Source organism: Crotalus tigris, unplaced genomic scaffold (genome assembly GCF_016545835.1).
Source record: "Crotalus tigris isolate CLP2741 ecotype Arizona unplaced genomic scaffold, ASM1654583v1 scf7180000017611.44802233496:7321179, whole genome shotgun sequence".
Taxonomy (NCBI): domain Eukaryota; kingdom Metazoa; phylum Chordata; class Lepidosauria; order Squamata; family Viperidae; genus Crotalus; species Crotalus tigris.
The window spans coordinates 1,172,957-1,189,082 of record NW_024096511.1 but is presented as its reverse complement, the minus strand read 5'-3'; the positions used below and the strand labels follow the sequence as shown (position 1 = coordinate 1,189,082).

The 16,126-nt window shown below is 37.9% G+C and overlaps 1 protein-coding gene across 3 annotated transcripts in view; it reads right to left on the bottom strand.

Annotated features, from left to right (window-relative positions):
• Positions 1–16,126, bottom strand: part of MAP3K5 (mitogen-activated protein kinase kinase kinase 5) — a 118,344-nt gene that overhangs the window by 33,349 nt on the left and 68,869 nt on the right. For all 3 annotated transcript variants that reach the window (XM_039323147.1, XM_039323155.1, XM_039323166.1), the window contains 5 exons: positions 15,366–15,478; positions 13,255–13,414; positions 11,660–11,813; positions 8,426–8,533; positions 4,425–4,474 (listed from right to left, as the gene is read on the bottom strand). In XM_039323147.1, the coding sequence (XP_039179081.1) occupies positions 4,425–4,474; positions 8,426–8,533; positions 11,660–11,813; positions 13,255–13,414; positions 15,366–15,478 (585 nt within the window). The remainder of the gene's footprint in view (positions 1–4,424; positions 4,475–8,425; positions 8,534–11,659; positions 11,814–13,254; positions 13,415–15,365; positions 15,479–16,126) is intronic.

Sequence of the window (16,126 nt, the reverse complement as noted above, 5' to 3'; positions counted from 1 at the left end):
CCGAATGCCGCCTCTGGCACGCATGCCATAGGTTCGCCACCACTGATCTAGGTCGTGACTAGGTGCTTTTTCAAAAGGCAACTGGACTATGTTTTTTTCCTTAAGGAAGATTTTTGCTTCTCATCAAAGAATCGATGAAGCTTTTGGATGAGAAGCAAAATGTCTACTTCCTCAAGGAAAAAAAAATAGTCCAATTGCCTTTTGAAAATGCACCTTTGAGACTTGATCCTCCATGCAACTTGTCAATTCCACTTTCAAAGTCATTTAAATTGCCTGCCACCTACCACAAGTCATTTTTACAGCTCAGCTCAGCTCTGCACTGTAAATCAGAATCTCCCTGCGCTTAGTTTTAGTAGACAACCTGGAGCTCTAACACTTCTAACCAGAGTTGCCTTATGTGTGAGATGGGCAGCGTGTAAAATTAATAAATGAAAATAAGTAAGTAAATTCTGTGTGACACAATGATAAAAGCATTTCTTAACAAATGTTGCATATATCAATGTGTGATTTCATGTAGCTGTATTATCTCTCCCTTTATGCTCCTTTCATTTCCAAGCTAAAGTATCCCCAGGGCTACAATCTTTTCTTGAAGATGAGCAATTTTATACCTCGTCCCCTTCCATAATACCAATTTTGAGGCATGATGACTGGAAAGTAGATCATATTCCATAGATTTCCATAGAGGCGTTATATTGGCAGTTCTATTTCCATTTCCATTCTTAATGGTTCCAAGCATGGAATATGATTTTTTTTAATAACATTCTACAGTTAGTCCTTAACTTACAACCATTTGTTTAGTGACCATTTGAAATTACAACGGCACTGAAAAATGTGACTTACGACTGGCTTTCACACTTTCGACTGTTGCAGCATTTTTGTGGTTACGTGATCCAAATTTGGCCGTTTGGCAACTGGCGTGATAGTCGCCCTATTCTAGGGTCATGTGAAAATCATCTGTAATCTTTCCAGCTGACTTCCGACAAGCAAAGTCAATGGGGGAAGCCAGATTCACTTAATGACCGCACGATTCACTTAACAACTGCAGTGATTCACTTAACAACTGTGGCAAAAAGGTCATAAAATGAGACACAACTCACTTAATAACTGCCTCACTTAGGGATCAATTTTGGGCTCAATTGTGGTCGTAAGTTGAGGATTACATGTCTAAGTCACTACGATTCCAAGGTCCTTTTCTTGGATAGTCATTGCCATCTCAAAGCCCTTTAACATAAAAGTGAAGTTTTGGTTTGTAACAACATGCACCGCTTTACAATGCCACTCTGAAGACCCTTTATCCAGTGGAGGGAAATCATTTTGGGGCTCTACTTCAGCAAACAAGGCTACAACATTCTTAACAATAAACATAATATCATTTATATAAGGATTAAAAACTACTTCGATATTGATCCATGCAGGGCTTTTTTTTTTTTTGTCACAGAATGCCCAGAATGGAGTTCCGGCACCTTTTTGGGATGGAACCTTGTAGGGTAGGCAAGGCGGGTTGTATGATGTGTGTGACTTCCGGCACCTTTTTTTTTTTTTTAAACAAAAAAAGCACTGGATCCATGGGATCTAGATATCTGATCTGCATGAACATTTATTGAGTTTCCTGTTGTTTTTTTCACCAATTGCCCAAAGTCCAACTACATAATTAATTAGGTAATCCTTGCATATATATTTATTTCTACTCTAAAAAAGAAGCCTAGAAAGTCAGTGAGATTTCTCTTTTGCAAAAGCTATGTTGATTTCTTATCAGCAAAGATCTGTATGTGGAGGTAGGGTTGTTCCTTATTATTTCTTTAATAATACTTTCAACTATTTTTGCAGAAGCAATGTTAAGCTTACTGGGCTATGACTTCCTTTGTTTTTCCTCAATCTCTTTTAAAATTTTGCTGGTGTTAAAAGAGAAGTTGCATACTTTTGTGAAGAAAACCACCATATTCATATTTAAATTCATTGAGAACTATTCCAGGCCTGCCTGGACATTTATTTAATTTTAGCTTTTCAATTTGTTGTACAATTTTTTTTCTTCTTACCTCTGTATTCTTAGTTTGTTTCAAACATCTCCAGAATAAGCCATCATCAACACACGTTTATTTATCATTTAGAAAATATTTTATTCTTTGCTATTATTCTATCCTACTTTAACACACCTTTAATGCTTTCATATTATCAGAGCTTCATACCACACATGGCTATAAAACTATCTTTCAGGCTTACACTAACAAAATGAAACAAGATTGGGTAAGTATTTTTATTGCAGAGAATTAGGAAGCTTTATAGACAAATTCTGTGTACTGTAAAGCAACACAAACCTGACATACACCGAGATATAATATAAATATAAGAAGGTACCAGCCCCAAAGTTTATAGTCTGGGCTGCTTTCTCCTTTTTTGATTGCAGTTTTCCTGACTTCAGTATGGGTTCCATAATAAAGAGCTTTCTGTAAGAGAGAGGGAGCTCTCTCCATTTCACAACCTTTAACTTGTATCTGGCCAGTTTCTTATTCCAAATACATTTGAAGCTTTCTTTTTTTAATCATTTACTTTAATGTTCTTTGCCGTGTGTTTCTCAAGTCTCTTTTGGGTAACTTTTATTACTAGCTAGCATAATTTGGGGCAGAATTTTGCTTCTGTTTTGTTCTGCTTTTAGCAAAACATTCACTTCCTGAAAGAAACTTTCTTAATTTTGATATTATCTCTGGCCTTGCTCAAAGATGATATCTGGATTTTTTTTTAAAAAAAAAATTGTGGTAGCCTTCATAATAATAATACTAGTAATTCCACCTCCCAGCAACTTTAGGCAATTTACAATTTGTTAAAAACATTTGAAAACAAGTAACAACAAACTCAAAATAAAGAAACAAACATGGCAGAGAAAACAAATCCAGACGGGAACAAGAGAATGGAAGAAAAGGAGAGTCAACTGTCTTCACCAAAGGTCCCTCAAAATCCCCATAGGCTGTTTGATTCTTGAAGGAATCTTATTCCAGAGGGAAGGGACTGATTTGAGATGAATATCCTATATATGGTTTCATTACTGGAGATGAATAATCTCCAAGCACTGTGAAGAAAACTGGTCCTTGACTGTCTATCAATTTCCTTTTTATTGATCTCATTCTTTTAAAGTTTACTTGGAGTCCTAGTGGACGATCACTTGACTATGAGCCAGCAGTGTGCAGCAGCAACCAAAAAAGCTAATGCAGTCCTGGGTTGTATAAACAGAGGCATAGACTCAAGATCACGCAAAGTAATATTACCGCTTTATAAAGCCCTAGTAAGACCACACCTGGAATACTGCAGCCAATTTTGGTCACCATATCACAAAAAAGATGTTGAGAGGTTGGAAAAAATTCAGAGAAGAGCAACTAAGATGATCAAAGGCCTGGAAACTAAAACATATGAAGAACGGCTGCAGGACTTGGGTTTGGCTAGTCTAAAGAAAAGAAGAAATAGGGGAGACATGATAGCAGTGTTCCAGTATCTGAGGGGCTGCAACAAGGCAGAGGGGGCCAGGTTGATCACCAAAGCACCAGATGGAAGAATGAGAAACAATGGTTGGAAACTGATCAAAGAGAGAAACAACCTGGAATTGAGGAGAAACTTCCTGACAGGGAGGACAATCAACCAGTGGAACAGCTTACCCCCAGAAATCGTGGACGCTCCATCACTGGAGATTTTTAAGAGGAGACTGGACATTCATCTGTCTGAGACGGTATAGGTTCTCCTGCTTGACCAGGAGGCTGGACTAGAAGACCTCCAAGGTCCCTTCTAATTCTATTCTATTCTATTTTTCTGAAGGCAACTGTGATGTTGTTGCATTATTTGGCAAACATCTAATTTATGTGCATTAAAGGCTACAGAGTTCTGATCATTACTGATTCAGTAACATTTAGGTCTTGGACAAGATTCTGTGCACTACTCAGTAATAGTTCAGTGTTTTCTCTTTTTGGCTATTTTATGGTTGCTCCATAACACCATTATTTAAAATATTTATAAATGTGGTAGAGATTTTTCCATGCCCAGAGATTACATGTCACAATCTTTGTGAAAACTGACTAAAGTAATGTTTTTCTGACTCTCACTAATTTTTAAGTACTACTGTTACTTAATGATATCTGATTTAGTAGCACAATTAATACAATGACTTAATTAATTTATCCAGCTAACTTTCCATGGATCAGTATCTTTCTCCTGAAGATACAAGTAATTTTACTGCTGCAATTTTTCTTTGCTTATTACAGAAATATTTGTGGACTCTGTACTGGGTTATATCATAGAATTCAGTCACTTTCTCTCATCTTGATTACAGAGTTATTACAAAGATTGAATAGAATAGTCAGTATCAATACAGGCCATTCTGAACTCGGTAAACAAAAGGAGGTATAAAGATGTCACAGGCAAATAAATATAAATAAACTTACCTTACTCCTCTTATAGATTCAGCACTGAAGTTCCATTCATGAATACCTTTCTATAATAAGAAACCGACAAACATAGCATGTAATTGTTAAATGATATAAAATATTTCAGCCTAAAACTTAAAAATCTTGGCAGATTATTTTCTTTTATTACATTTACCCTTTTATAAAATAGTTGTCACTTTAATAAAATTGCACATGGCATTGCATTCAAGTCAGGCTTGACTCCTGATAATGTCATGTACAAGTTTTGTGCAATTTTCTTGGCAATTATGAAATGCCTTGCTCATTTATTTATGAATTTGTTAAATGCATTTTGAATTGATCGATTATATGCCATCAAGTTGTTTCAACTCCTTTTTGCTGAACTTATCAAACTTCTGTCTTTTTTCTCATGGCTGAATCTTTGAAGTTTCTTTCTTTGCTTATTTCATAGCTTATCTTAGCTTGTTTATCTTGCCTTTCCAAACAAGATATTTCTCAATTATTTATCCACATTTGCTTAGTCATTTTGTTAGATTCCATTTCAATTCTTGACAATTATGGAGGTGAAAATTATACCTAGACAAAGGCATTACACTATAAAAACATTTCAGACACATTTCTCATTAGTTAGTTTCCATTAAAAGAAAGCTCAGGAATTCCTATTTCTTTAAAAACATATTTTTAAAAAACTAATTTAATAGTTGTTTAATTATTATGTTCATAAGAGGGTGAAGTTAAATAAAAACAATCTTCCTGGTGATCCTGCCAAACTTTCAGTCCACCAGTGTAAACATTTTAAGAAAGTTGTCCATGCCTGACATCTGTTATTTGCTTAATAAAAAGAGAGGCAACAGGAAAACCTATTTAAGTAGCCAATGTAAGACCGAGTACCAGGGCTAAGGTAGCACTTAGTGAAGTAGAAGGAACAATACTAGATGTCCTTTGGTAATGCAGCTAGGGGTTGGAGGCAGGCTTACGTCACAAAACAGTTCAGATGTTATTTAACAGACAGGAAAGGTCAGTAAATTCTACCCAAGTCAAATAAATATTCAGACTTAGATTTTTAAGCCACTCATCCACGTTCAGCGGAGTTAGTATGTCAGTGAGATCCAGAAGAAAGAATAAACAACTTCTATCCTCCAAGTACTGGTTCTACACCCATAAAATGGGAACAAAAATTATTACTGCAATTTATGAAGTCAGGCACATAGCTGAATTTCTTCCCAGTGATAATCTGAGGAATGTATGAGACATATATCCTGACAGCCCACCAACAGATGAAACAGATCCTCTTGCTTCTTGCAAGCTTCCTATATTATCCCCTATATCTGCTCTAGAAGTTTAGATCTTCTTGAGGAAATAAAAAGGGAAGATTGAGACCACAAGTGATGCAACGTGGTTAAGAGAAAGGGCACCTTCCATTGCAAGATTATGGCCTAGTGAAATATACTCAGCAACCCCAAAAGTAATAAACTAGAATGAAGCTCAGTTTCTAGAGGTTTCTTGATCTTTAAGATAAAAACTGCCTTAGGGGAGCTAGAACAGCAGAGTAAAGTAGAAGTGGTTTTTCTACACTGCTTTGCCTTTATGCAATTTTTTCAACTGGGTTAAATTACTCTTATTCCCATGTGAAGGGATGCATTTGTTTTCCCCAAACAGACATAATTACATGTGCAAAGTTATTCCAAATTGGTGTAATATCTGCTGTGCTAACTAGTCATCAAAGCTGAGTGTACCCACTCTGGAATTCATGATTCTTCATTTTAATATGGTTGTTAGCTTTGCTTCAAGATGAAACAGGAAGATATCAAAAGCTACTGCCCATGTTTTCCATAGATGGACTAAAAAGAGAAAGTAAGTTTTTTATAAAACAAAAAGATTTCCTACAAGCTGACATAAAAAGCAGCTGATGCTAGGAAATACTCTCCATGTATGCTTTCTTCTCCTCCCTTTGCATCACTGTTCTGCCACTGTGGCACTCAAGCTCCTCAGAAAAATGTGTATGTACCCCTAGTTTCTAAAGCAGTGGTTCTCAACCTGTGGGTCGGGACCCCATTTGGGGTCGAACAACCATTTCACAGGGGTCGCCAAACAAGGCTGTCCACCATTTTTTCCCCCTTTTCTTTGGCCACGCCCCTGGCACCCGGTGATGTATAAGTGATTGGGGGTCACCACAACATGGGGAACTGTATTATGGGGTCATGGCATTAGAAAGGTTGAGAACCACTGTTCTAAAGCTTGCCCACCCCTTCTAGACTCAGGATGCTTGCTTCTTTAAGGAAGCAATGTAATTTGGAGATGTCAAAACGCTACAGATGGTCACTTCAACTAATTTGGTCAGCAAAACCTATGCTAGGTTTATCCTACTTATGAGCTATTGCAATAATAATTTTGCTCAATATAACAGGAAGTGAAGAGTTGACTAGCATATAGGTGGTCCTTATTTAGCAAAATCTTTCAGTGACTTTCGAACTTATGAGGGTGCTGAACAACTGTAGTTTTGACTTACATTGGTTGCAACATCCCCACAGCCATGTGATCGCCATTTGTGGCCTTCTTTAATTAAAGAAACTTCGTGGGGAAACTGGTGAGAAGTTGCAAATGGCAACAATAGGAAGTCCTCACTTAACGACCTGCAATGATTTGCTTAATAATGGCAACCAGAATTACTGGAATTTCTGTCGCTAAGTGGTGTGGTCATGTAACAGAATTCTTGATCCTATCAAGGCAGTAGTTCTCAACCTTTTTAATGCCACGACCCCCAACCGGTCGTAAGTCCAAGACTACTCAACCGGTCATAAGTCCAGGACTACTCAACTGGTGCAGCCCCGTTTGCAGAATGGGACTTTTGGCGGGCTCAGCAGGGCAGAGACAGCCTGGACAATTCCTATTGGCTTCTGAAAGCCAATAGAATTAGACTCTATTCAAGAGAGTCTATTCTATTGACTTTCAAAAGCCAATAGAATAAAAGGGAGTAGCACAGCTAAGGGAAAAGGGAAAAAAATGGCGGACTGCGTTGTTTGGCGACCCCCGTGAAATGGTCGTTTGACCCCAAATGGGGTCCCGACCCACAGGTTGAGAACCACTGCTCTACAGTATCTTGGCAAGAGTTTTGGAAATGATTTGCCCCTGCCTTCTTCTCAGAGCTGAGAGATCATCCCCCAACTGTCTTTGTGCCTAAAGTGGAATCAGAACTCAGTTTCCCAGTTTCTAGCCTGAAGCCTTAACTCCTGCACCAGACTGGCAAATTAGAATAGAATAGAATAGAATAGAATAGAATAGAATAGAATAGAATAGAATAGAATAGAACTTTATTGTCACTTTAAATCAGCGGTTCTCAACCTATGGGTCGCGACCCCATTTGGGGTCGATCGACCATTTTTCGGGGGTCGCCAAAGAAGGCGATCTGCCATTTTCTCCCCTCAGGGGGCGCCGCCGTGCATGCGCGCCGTGCATGGGGCCGCTGCCGTGCATGCGCACCGTGCATGGGGGCGCCGCCATGCATGCGCGTCGCGCATGGGGCGCTGCCGTGCATGCACGTCGTACATGGGGGCGCCGCACATGCGCGCCGCACATGGGGCACCACTGCACATGCGTGCCGCACATGGGGCACTACCATGCATGCGCGGCGCACGTGGGGCGCCGCCACGCATGCGCGGCGCGGATGCGCAGAACGTTTGTGTGATGGGGGTCGCCGTCACACAAACGTTGACAACCATTGCTTTAAATGTACACTAATCAGCATACATTAAAATGAAATTTCGTTGCATTCATCTCTCATCCACTACTTTCTCTTCCTTAGATTTCTTGATTGTTATAATTCCATTATCTTTTCTCCCTTAAATACCAAAGGCCCTGGTTCTCAAATATTTAGTAATTTCCTTTACTAAAAAAAAAAAAATCCTTTAGCTCCTGTACTGTAGCAGAGTGATTATCTGGGGACAAGATGAAACCTAGAAAAAAGGAAACATTCTGTACATCTTCCTGTTTCTTCTCAAAATGCAAGGAAGGCAGCTTACCTTATCATCAGGCATAACATGCCAAATAGAGACCGTCTTCTCTTCAGCCTCACTGTTGATCGACAAGTACGAAGGTTGATAGATTTTTGTAGGTTCTAATATCAAAACCTTCAAGCAAAAATGACAAAATAAAAGTTAATAACTGTTTCCTCAAAATGTCTAGCTATTTAGATATTAAACTGTGGTGGAATAGTCAGACAAATTCCACATTATAAGGCTTTGTAGCAAGTAATAATAATAATGATGATGATAATGATGATGATGATGAGGTTGGAAGGGACCTTGGAGGTCATCTAGTCCAACCCCCTGCTCAGGCAGGAAACCCTATATCATTTCAGACAAATGGCATGCCATAGCATGCCAGCAACTGGTCTGCACAAGCAAACAAAGCCCCATCCGTGGGATGTAGCAGCACACAAAACCACGCACTCTCTGGTCCATGGAAAAACCTCTCTCCACAGAACTGATCCCTGATGCCCAAAAGGTTGGGGACCTCTGAGCTAAACCATTTATGGCAACTACATCATCATCATCATCATCATCATCAAGTTGGAAGGGGCCTTGGAGGTCATCTAGTCCAACCCACTGCTCAGGCAGGAAACCCTATGTCATTTCAGACAAATGGCTGTCCAGTCTCTTCTTGAAAACTTCCAGTGTTGGAGATTCACCGCTTCTGGAGGCAGGTTGTTCCATTGGTTAATTGTTCTAACTGTCAGGAAGTTTCTCCTTAGTTCTAGGTTGCTTCTCTCCTTGATTAGTTTCCATCCGTTGTTTCTTGTCCTGCCTTCAGGTGCTTTGAAAAATGGCTTGACTCCCTCTTCTTTGTGGCAGCCCCTGAGATATTGGAACACTGCTATCATGTCCCTCCCCGTCCTTCTCTTCATTAAACTAGACATACCCAATTCCAGCAACCGTTCCTTTGTTGCTCTTCTCTGTACTCTTTCTAGAGTCTCAACATCTTTTTTACATCGTGGTGATCAAAACTGGATGCAGTATTCCAGTGTGGCCTTACCAAGGCATTGTAAAGTGGTATTAATACTTCAGGTGATCTTGATTCTATCCCTCTGTTAATGCAGCCTAACACTGTGTTAGCTTTTTTGGCAGCTGTAGCACACTGCTGGCTCATATTTAAGTGATTGTCCACTAGGACTCCGAGATCCCTCTCACAGTTGCTACTATTGAGCAAGATACCACCTATACTGTACCTGTACATTTGGTTTTTCTTGCCTAAATGTGGAACTTAACTTTTTTCACCATTGAATTTCATTTTGTTAGATATGCCCAGTTTTCCAGTTTGTTCAGATCCTCCTGTATCTTAAGCCTATCTTCTAGAGTGTTGGCTATTCCTGCCAGCTCGGTGTCATCTGCAAATTTGATGAGTTCCCCATCTATCCCATCGTCCAAATCATTGATGAAGATGTTGAAGAGCACTGGGCCTAGAACAGAGCCCTGGGGCACCCCACTACACACTTCCCTCCATGTAGATTGAGGATCACATGCTGAGTACAGCCGGTCAGCCAACTACGAATCCATCTGGTGGTGATGCTGTCTAACCCACATTTTTCTATCTTATCAAGTAGTAGGTTATGATCTACTTTATCAAATGCCTTACTGAAGTCCAAGTAAATTATATCCACAGCATTCCCCTGGTCCACTAATTTTGTCACTTGGTCAAAGAATGCAATAAGATTTGTCTGACATGATCTGTTTTTGACAAACCCATGTTGGCTTTTAGTAATGACTAAAATGCCTCTAGATATTCGCTGATTTATTGTTTGATTATCTTTTCCAGAATCTTCCCAGGTATTGAGGTAAGGCTGATAGGTCTATAGTTTCCTGGATCTATTTTTTTCCCTTTTTTGAAGATGGGAACTACATCAGCTCTTTTCCAGTCCTCTGGTAGTTCTCCATTTCTATTGCAGAGTCTCTTATATTTTTTCATATATTGGTTTATGCATTAACAGTTATCTAAAAAAAAGAATCCATGAGGAAATAGCATGCAGCACATAACAAAATTTGTAGTAAGAATCTAAACTTTTATTTTGCTATGTGCATGGTAGAGTTTAATTAAAAACTACATTCTGTTATTTGCTAAATGCTTCTTCTCTTCCATCTCGTTTGTCACTAGAAACTTTTTTAGAAGTAGCTTTTCATGTATTTCTCCAGTTATTTAATACTGGTTTCAATTTTTTAAAAAAATTATTTTCTAGACCTTAAACCAACATTACTGGGATACATGTAGCTACTATTTTCTTAATTTCAGTATAAATTTGAATTCTGTACAGAAGAAGGCAAAGAGACTACCAATTCCTTTTTTTCTTTTTCCAGGGAGGAAAAACTAAAAGAAAACATGAATATTGTTGGTTCAACAAATAAAAAGTCTGATAAGACATGAGATAAAAATGCCATTTTTACCTCTCTAAATAAATTGTCAAGAGTTACATGGGTTTTGGTTTATCTGATGATAAAAAAGCATGTATGGAAAAGCAGCAGGATGGAGCTGATAGTGAAAAGAAAAGGTAAAGAACAGTAAGGCACCTATTTGCCCAAGTATTATGTACAAAGTCATACAATTGGTGAATATACAATCTGGAAACAAAACATTTGGTTCCAACCACGATATTGGAGTAATATTTAACTAAAGTATAGATTTGGCAATAGCTATCAACTATGGAATGAAAATGGTGTCATCAGTTGTGGTGAAATTCTTTATGGAATGAAAATGGTATAATTACTGTAATAGGTAAGTAGATGGAAAATGACATCTGACTCTATCCCACTTGATTTGCACAATTGCTCTATTATAACTGTGCAAAAAATAGAAGGGAAATTCATATGACATTTAATAAGGCAACTGTTAAAACTAATTGTACAGAAAATGTTTCAATCTGTTGTCAAGAGAAAAGATGTAACAGCCCAAACTGTTTCACCAGAATTGTTGTGACATTGAAACTAAAATTGTAGAAGAACCATTTTCTTTGTAGGAAAAGCAGGATATCTGTATCATAATAAAGATCAATCCTAATCTTTACACCAGAATTGTTGTGACATTGAAACTAAAATTGTAGAAGAACCATTTTCTTTGTAGGAAAAGCAGGATGTCTGTATCATAATAAAGATCAATTTAATTATGTTTTTTTTTAATGTATTGCCTTTCAAATTAAAACACTTCTCTTTCCAAATAACCATATAGCAAGACAAACAGGAAATGAACAGTGTTTAAATTATACTTACAGGAAATCTAACTACAGAGACATCAGTCTTTGTAGCCTCGACTAGAAAATCCATCCAAAAGTCTACAAGTTCATTTTTGCCTACTTGTTGATCTGGATTCAGCTTCTTAAAGTGCTGATATATCAAAATAGTCTCCACAATGGACTTGAGATACCTAGGATAAATCAGGAGAAAACAAACACTAGTTTGCAACCTTTTATATTATTGCTTGCAATCATTCTTTATTATTGCTTGTAATCTTTACCGCATTCTTTTTCTACACAGACCACAAAGCACATCACAAAACTGATTGGGTAAACATGGACAGAGCCCTCTTTTCATCCAAGCTGGTACTTCACTATGTTTTTTTTAATAGCTTCCACCTTGTGCTTAGGATAATATAAATCACACTGTTCTGGATAGATTCCTTACTACTGTACAGACAGAAGGAAACATATTTTTCTCCCATTCTTAAAATTAATAAGTGCACTTCTTTTTTTTAGTCAAGAAAATACTTCCATGTTAGTGGTTACTTCTAAGAATTATTTCCAGAAAGACGGGTGCATCATAAATGGAAATATGCCTCACTGAACTGAAGCCTGAATAAACAAAAAAACCTGTATGGATAAATAAAGATGGAAATGGAACATACGATGATTCTCTTATCTCTTCTCTGGATCTGGTTTCAATCACTCCCCATCACAGTTTGAACTCAAATTGACTCAGGGAATTATAGTTGCCTAGCAACTACAATCCATTTTTCTTACCTTGGAACCCAGCAAAATTTCTGACATAGTTTTTGCTGAAAGTCAGCTAAAGAACCATTGTTCCAGACCTACTTGCTATCTTATTGCTTGGTGTCTTTTTAAATGTAAATACCATACCAAAATCTCTCATTGATCCAACAAAACAGCCTTGAGCAAAACATCACGCAGAAGCTACATACTGTAAAATAACCACTTGCGTCAACTCCTCATTGTCCACATATTGATTTAAAACTGGAAGGGTTATGAGTGACCAAGATTAAGGGGAGAGAAGGAAATGGACGCCAACTATTCTAGGTTTGCACCCATCTTTACATGGGCTGACAGTTCATTTAAATTATTTATAAAAGATTCTAAACGGCCATTATCTGCCTACAAGAGGTATAAAGTGAGTCAGATGTATAGAATTAAACTGGCCAGTCCATTTTTAAAAAAGTTTGTTCTTTGTCCACCTCCATTCTCTGGTGCTTTGATCTTTTTGCTCGGCTTCTAACCCCTGTTCTCTAGAAGTAGCTTATCTGGGCTGCAAAACTCAGGATGATCATAAAATGACAGCAAGGAGAATTTTTAACATCTTCTCACTCACGAGGAAAACAGTGTGTTAAACTGGATTTAAGTAAGATTAACTTTCTTTTTTTTCCTGAATTTTACAGTTTGAATCCAGAATCAAAACTCAAAGTGCTTACTCAGGAAAAAAAAGAAGCAGAAGGATACTTAGGTATTTTATGTATGGTGTACTTTCATCCTCAGGTGGTCAACATGGTGTTCAAAATGGTTTATTCACCCATCTTTAGAATGCAACTATATCTGAAAATTAAACGTACATTCATGACACAATAATGTATTGCTTACCATGCTGGTGTCTTCAACTTGAATAGTTTTTCTGAGGCATGGATCACTCTTGTGTGATCATTTGCCAAGACACTGGCTCCCAGGAAAAAACCCACTTCCCAGTAGCTTTGTAATTTCTCCAAGTTTCCCTTCTTCCCAAGCAGGCTGCTTATTTTAACTCCTGAAGAAATTAAAATTGTATTTTAGATATAATGGTGGGAATTCTGAAACCCAGAACCCCAACCCATTTAGAAACTGTCAAGCTGAGGAATATAGACATACATCTCTCAAATTTAATAGGTTTAATAAACCTCAGCAGAAGCTGTTACTAAAGTACTACTATAAATTTAAACACTAAGTCACTGCCTAATTTCAGGGTAACATTGTTTTCATATATTTATGATTCCCTCTTCATTTCTGCACAGGTTTTACTAAATTCAGAGATAAGGTCAAAGATAAAACTATGAGGTTTCAGGGGACCTAGCAGAAACTGATAAAAACGACAATGTGTTGTCAACAGATGTCACAAAATATTGCTACGGAGCAACCTTCAATTCTTTCATCAAGGTCTCAGTGGGAAGTCTATAAAATTGAATTTAGGTGTTTCTGTTTCTCAGTAATTAGAAATTTGGCCTGCAATACAGGTAGTCAATCCTCTACTTAATAGTAGTAGTAGTAAAGTTGGAAGGGACCTTGGAGGTCATCTAGTCCAACCCACTGCTCAGGCAGGAAACCCTATACCATTTCAGACAAATGGCTGTCCTGTCTCTTCTTAAAAACCTCCAGTGTTGGAGCATTCACCGCTTCTGGAGGCAGGTTGTTCCACTGGTTAATTGTTCTAACTGTCAGAAAGTTTCTCCTTAGTTCTAGATTGCTTCTCTCCTTGATTAGTTTCCACCTGTTGCTTTTTGTCCTGCCTTCAGGTGCTTTGGAAAATAGCTTGACTCCCTCTTCTTTGTGGCAGCCCCTGAGATATTGGAACACTGCTATCCTGTCCCCACTCGTCCTTCTCTTCGTTAAACTAGACATACCCAATTCCAGCAGCCGTTCCTTATATGCTTTAGCCTCCAGTCCCCTAATCATCTTTGTTGCTCTTCTCTGTACTCTTTCTAGAGTCTCAACGTCTTTTTTACATCGCGGTGACCAAAACTGGATGCAGTATTCCAAGTGTGGCCTTACCAAGGCATTGTAAAGTGGTATTAACACTTCACGTGATCTTGATTCTATCCCTCTATTAATGCTGCCTAGCACTGTGTTGGCCTTTTTGCCAGCTGCAACCATTCATTTAGTGATGTTACAAAAGCACTGGAAAAAGTGGCGTATGACCATTTTTCCCACTTACAACCATTGCAGCATCACCAGGGTCACTTTTTCAAAATTTAGATATTTGGCAACTGGTTCATATTTATGACAGTTGCAGTATCCCAGAGTCACGTGATCCCCTTTTGCAACCTTCTGGCAAGCAAGGTCAATGGGGAAGATTCATTTAACAACCAGGTTACTAACTTAACAACTGCAGTGATTCACTTAACGATTGTGGCAAGAGAGGCTGTAAAATGGGGCAAAACTCACTTGACAACTGTGTCACTTAGCAATAGAAATTTGCGGTCAAAAGCTAATATTATTCATAATACCATGTATTAACCCAATAACCTAATGAAAGCTGGAAGAATGGAAATGTGATAGTAGGTAGCTATTACAATGAATTCTACATTTATAACAAGATAAATTCTTGCTGTTCAAATAGAATATACCAAAGGGAAATAGGAAGATTTCACTGGATCAAAATGTTTTACTTGGAAAATTAAGTTCAATGTAAAATTATTCAGAAGAATCAACAGAGTTCATCCACCTCTGTTCATTTTATTCAATGATACCCCTGAGCTGTTACAGGTCTGTAGGGGGGGAAAAAATCCTAAAACACCAAATTTGCTCAAAGTGATCACTTGATAAAATCAATAGGGCAGTCTAAAATGTATGCTCTTGTAATAGAAAATGTATTTGAAATGAAGACATGGCTAAAAAAGAAAAAACTGTGACTTCCAACATGAGATTGCTTCCCATAAAACAGAAGGTGGCAGGTATCTTGTCACTGAATTTGATTTGCTTGTGAATCAGTAAACTATAATTACCAACTTTCCGTAATTCAAAAGAGGTATCAAACTGATGCCCAGCAGCCAAGAGGAGGACTGCATAATTAATTCCTGACTGTAATGACGGTTCTGACTCAAAGGCCTTCTTGAACCTGAAAGAGAAAACATTTCTTTAAAAAGTAATTCATTAAGAGGCAATTTAGGACATTTTTAAATGATTACCACAATCGCTTTAATACAACTCAACTAATTTATCCAAGCATAACATCCTCTGTTATATTCCAACTCATGGTTATTTTAGGAGCCCAACATATACATCCTCCTCCTCCTCTCTTTTCCTTCTTCTGTGTTTTTCCAATTATGAAAACTATATAACTTGGTAACAGCTTTCTTATTTTTCAGTGAAAACTAAATATATATGTTTTCGACATTAAAGTTTTTTTTTACACTTATATTAGAAATATGATTTTAACCCGCTCACTATACGCTATTTAAAACAGATTATTCCTATTGTATGGATCGACAGAAATAAATGTAGAAGGTAATGCAATATACTAGATCAGACATGTCAAACACAAGGCCCGGGGGCCGGATGCAGCCCACAAAGTGGTTTCATGTGGCCCACATGAGGGCAACCGCAATGCTGATGCGGCCCTCAGTGAAATTGAGTTTGACACCCCTGTACTAGATAGAAGAAAAGATGTAAACAAATTAGTCAGGAATACAGCGTAAATGCATTTTAATATAACACCAAGGTAGGCATGTAGAAGCCCTCTCAAAAGACAGCTTCCTGCCCCATA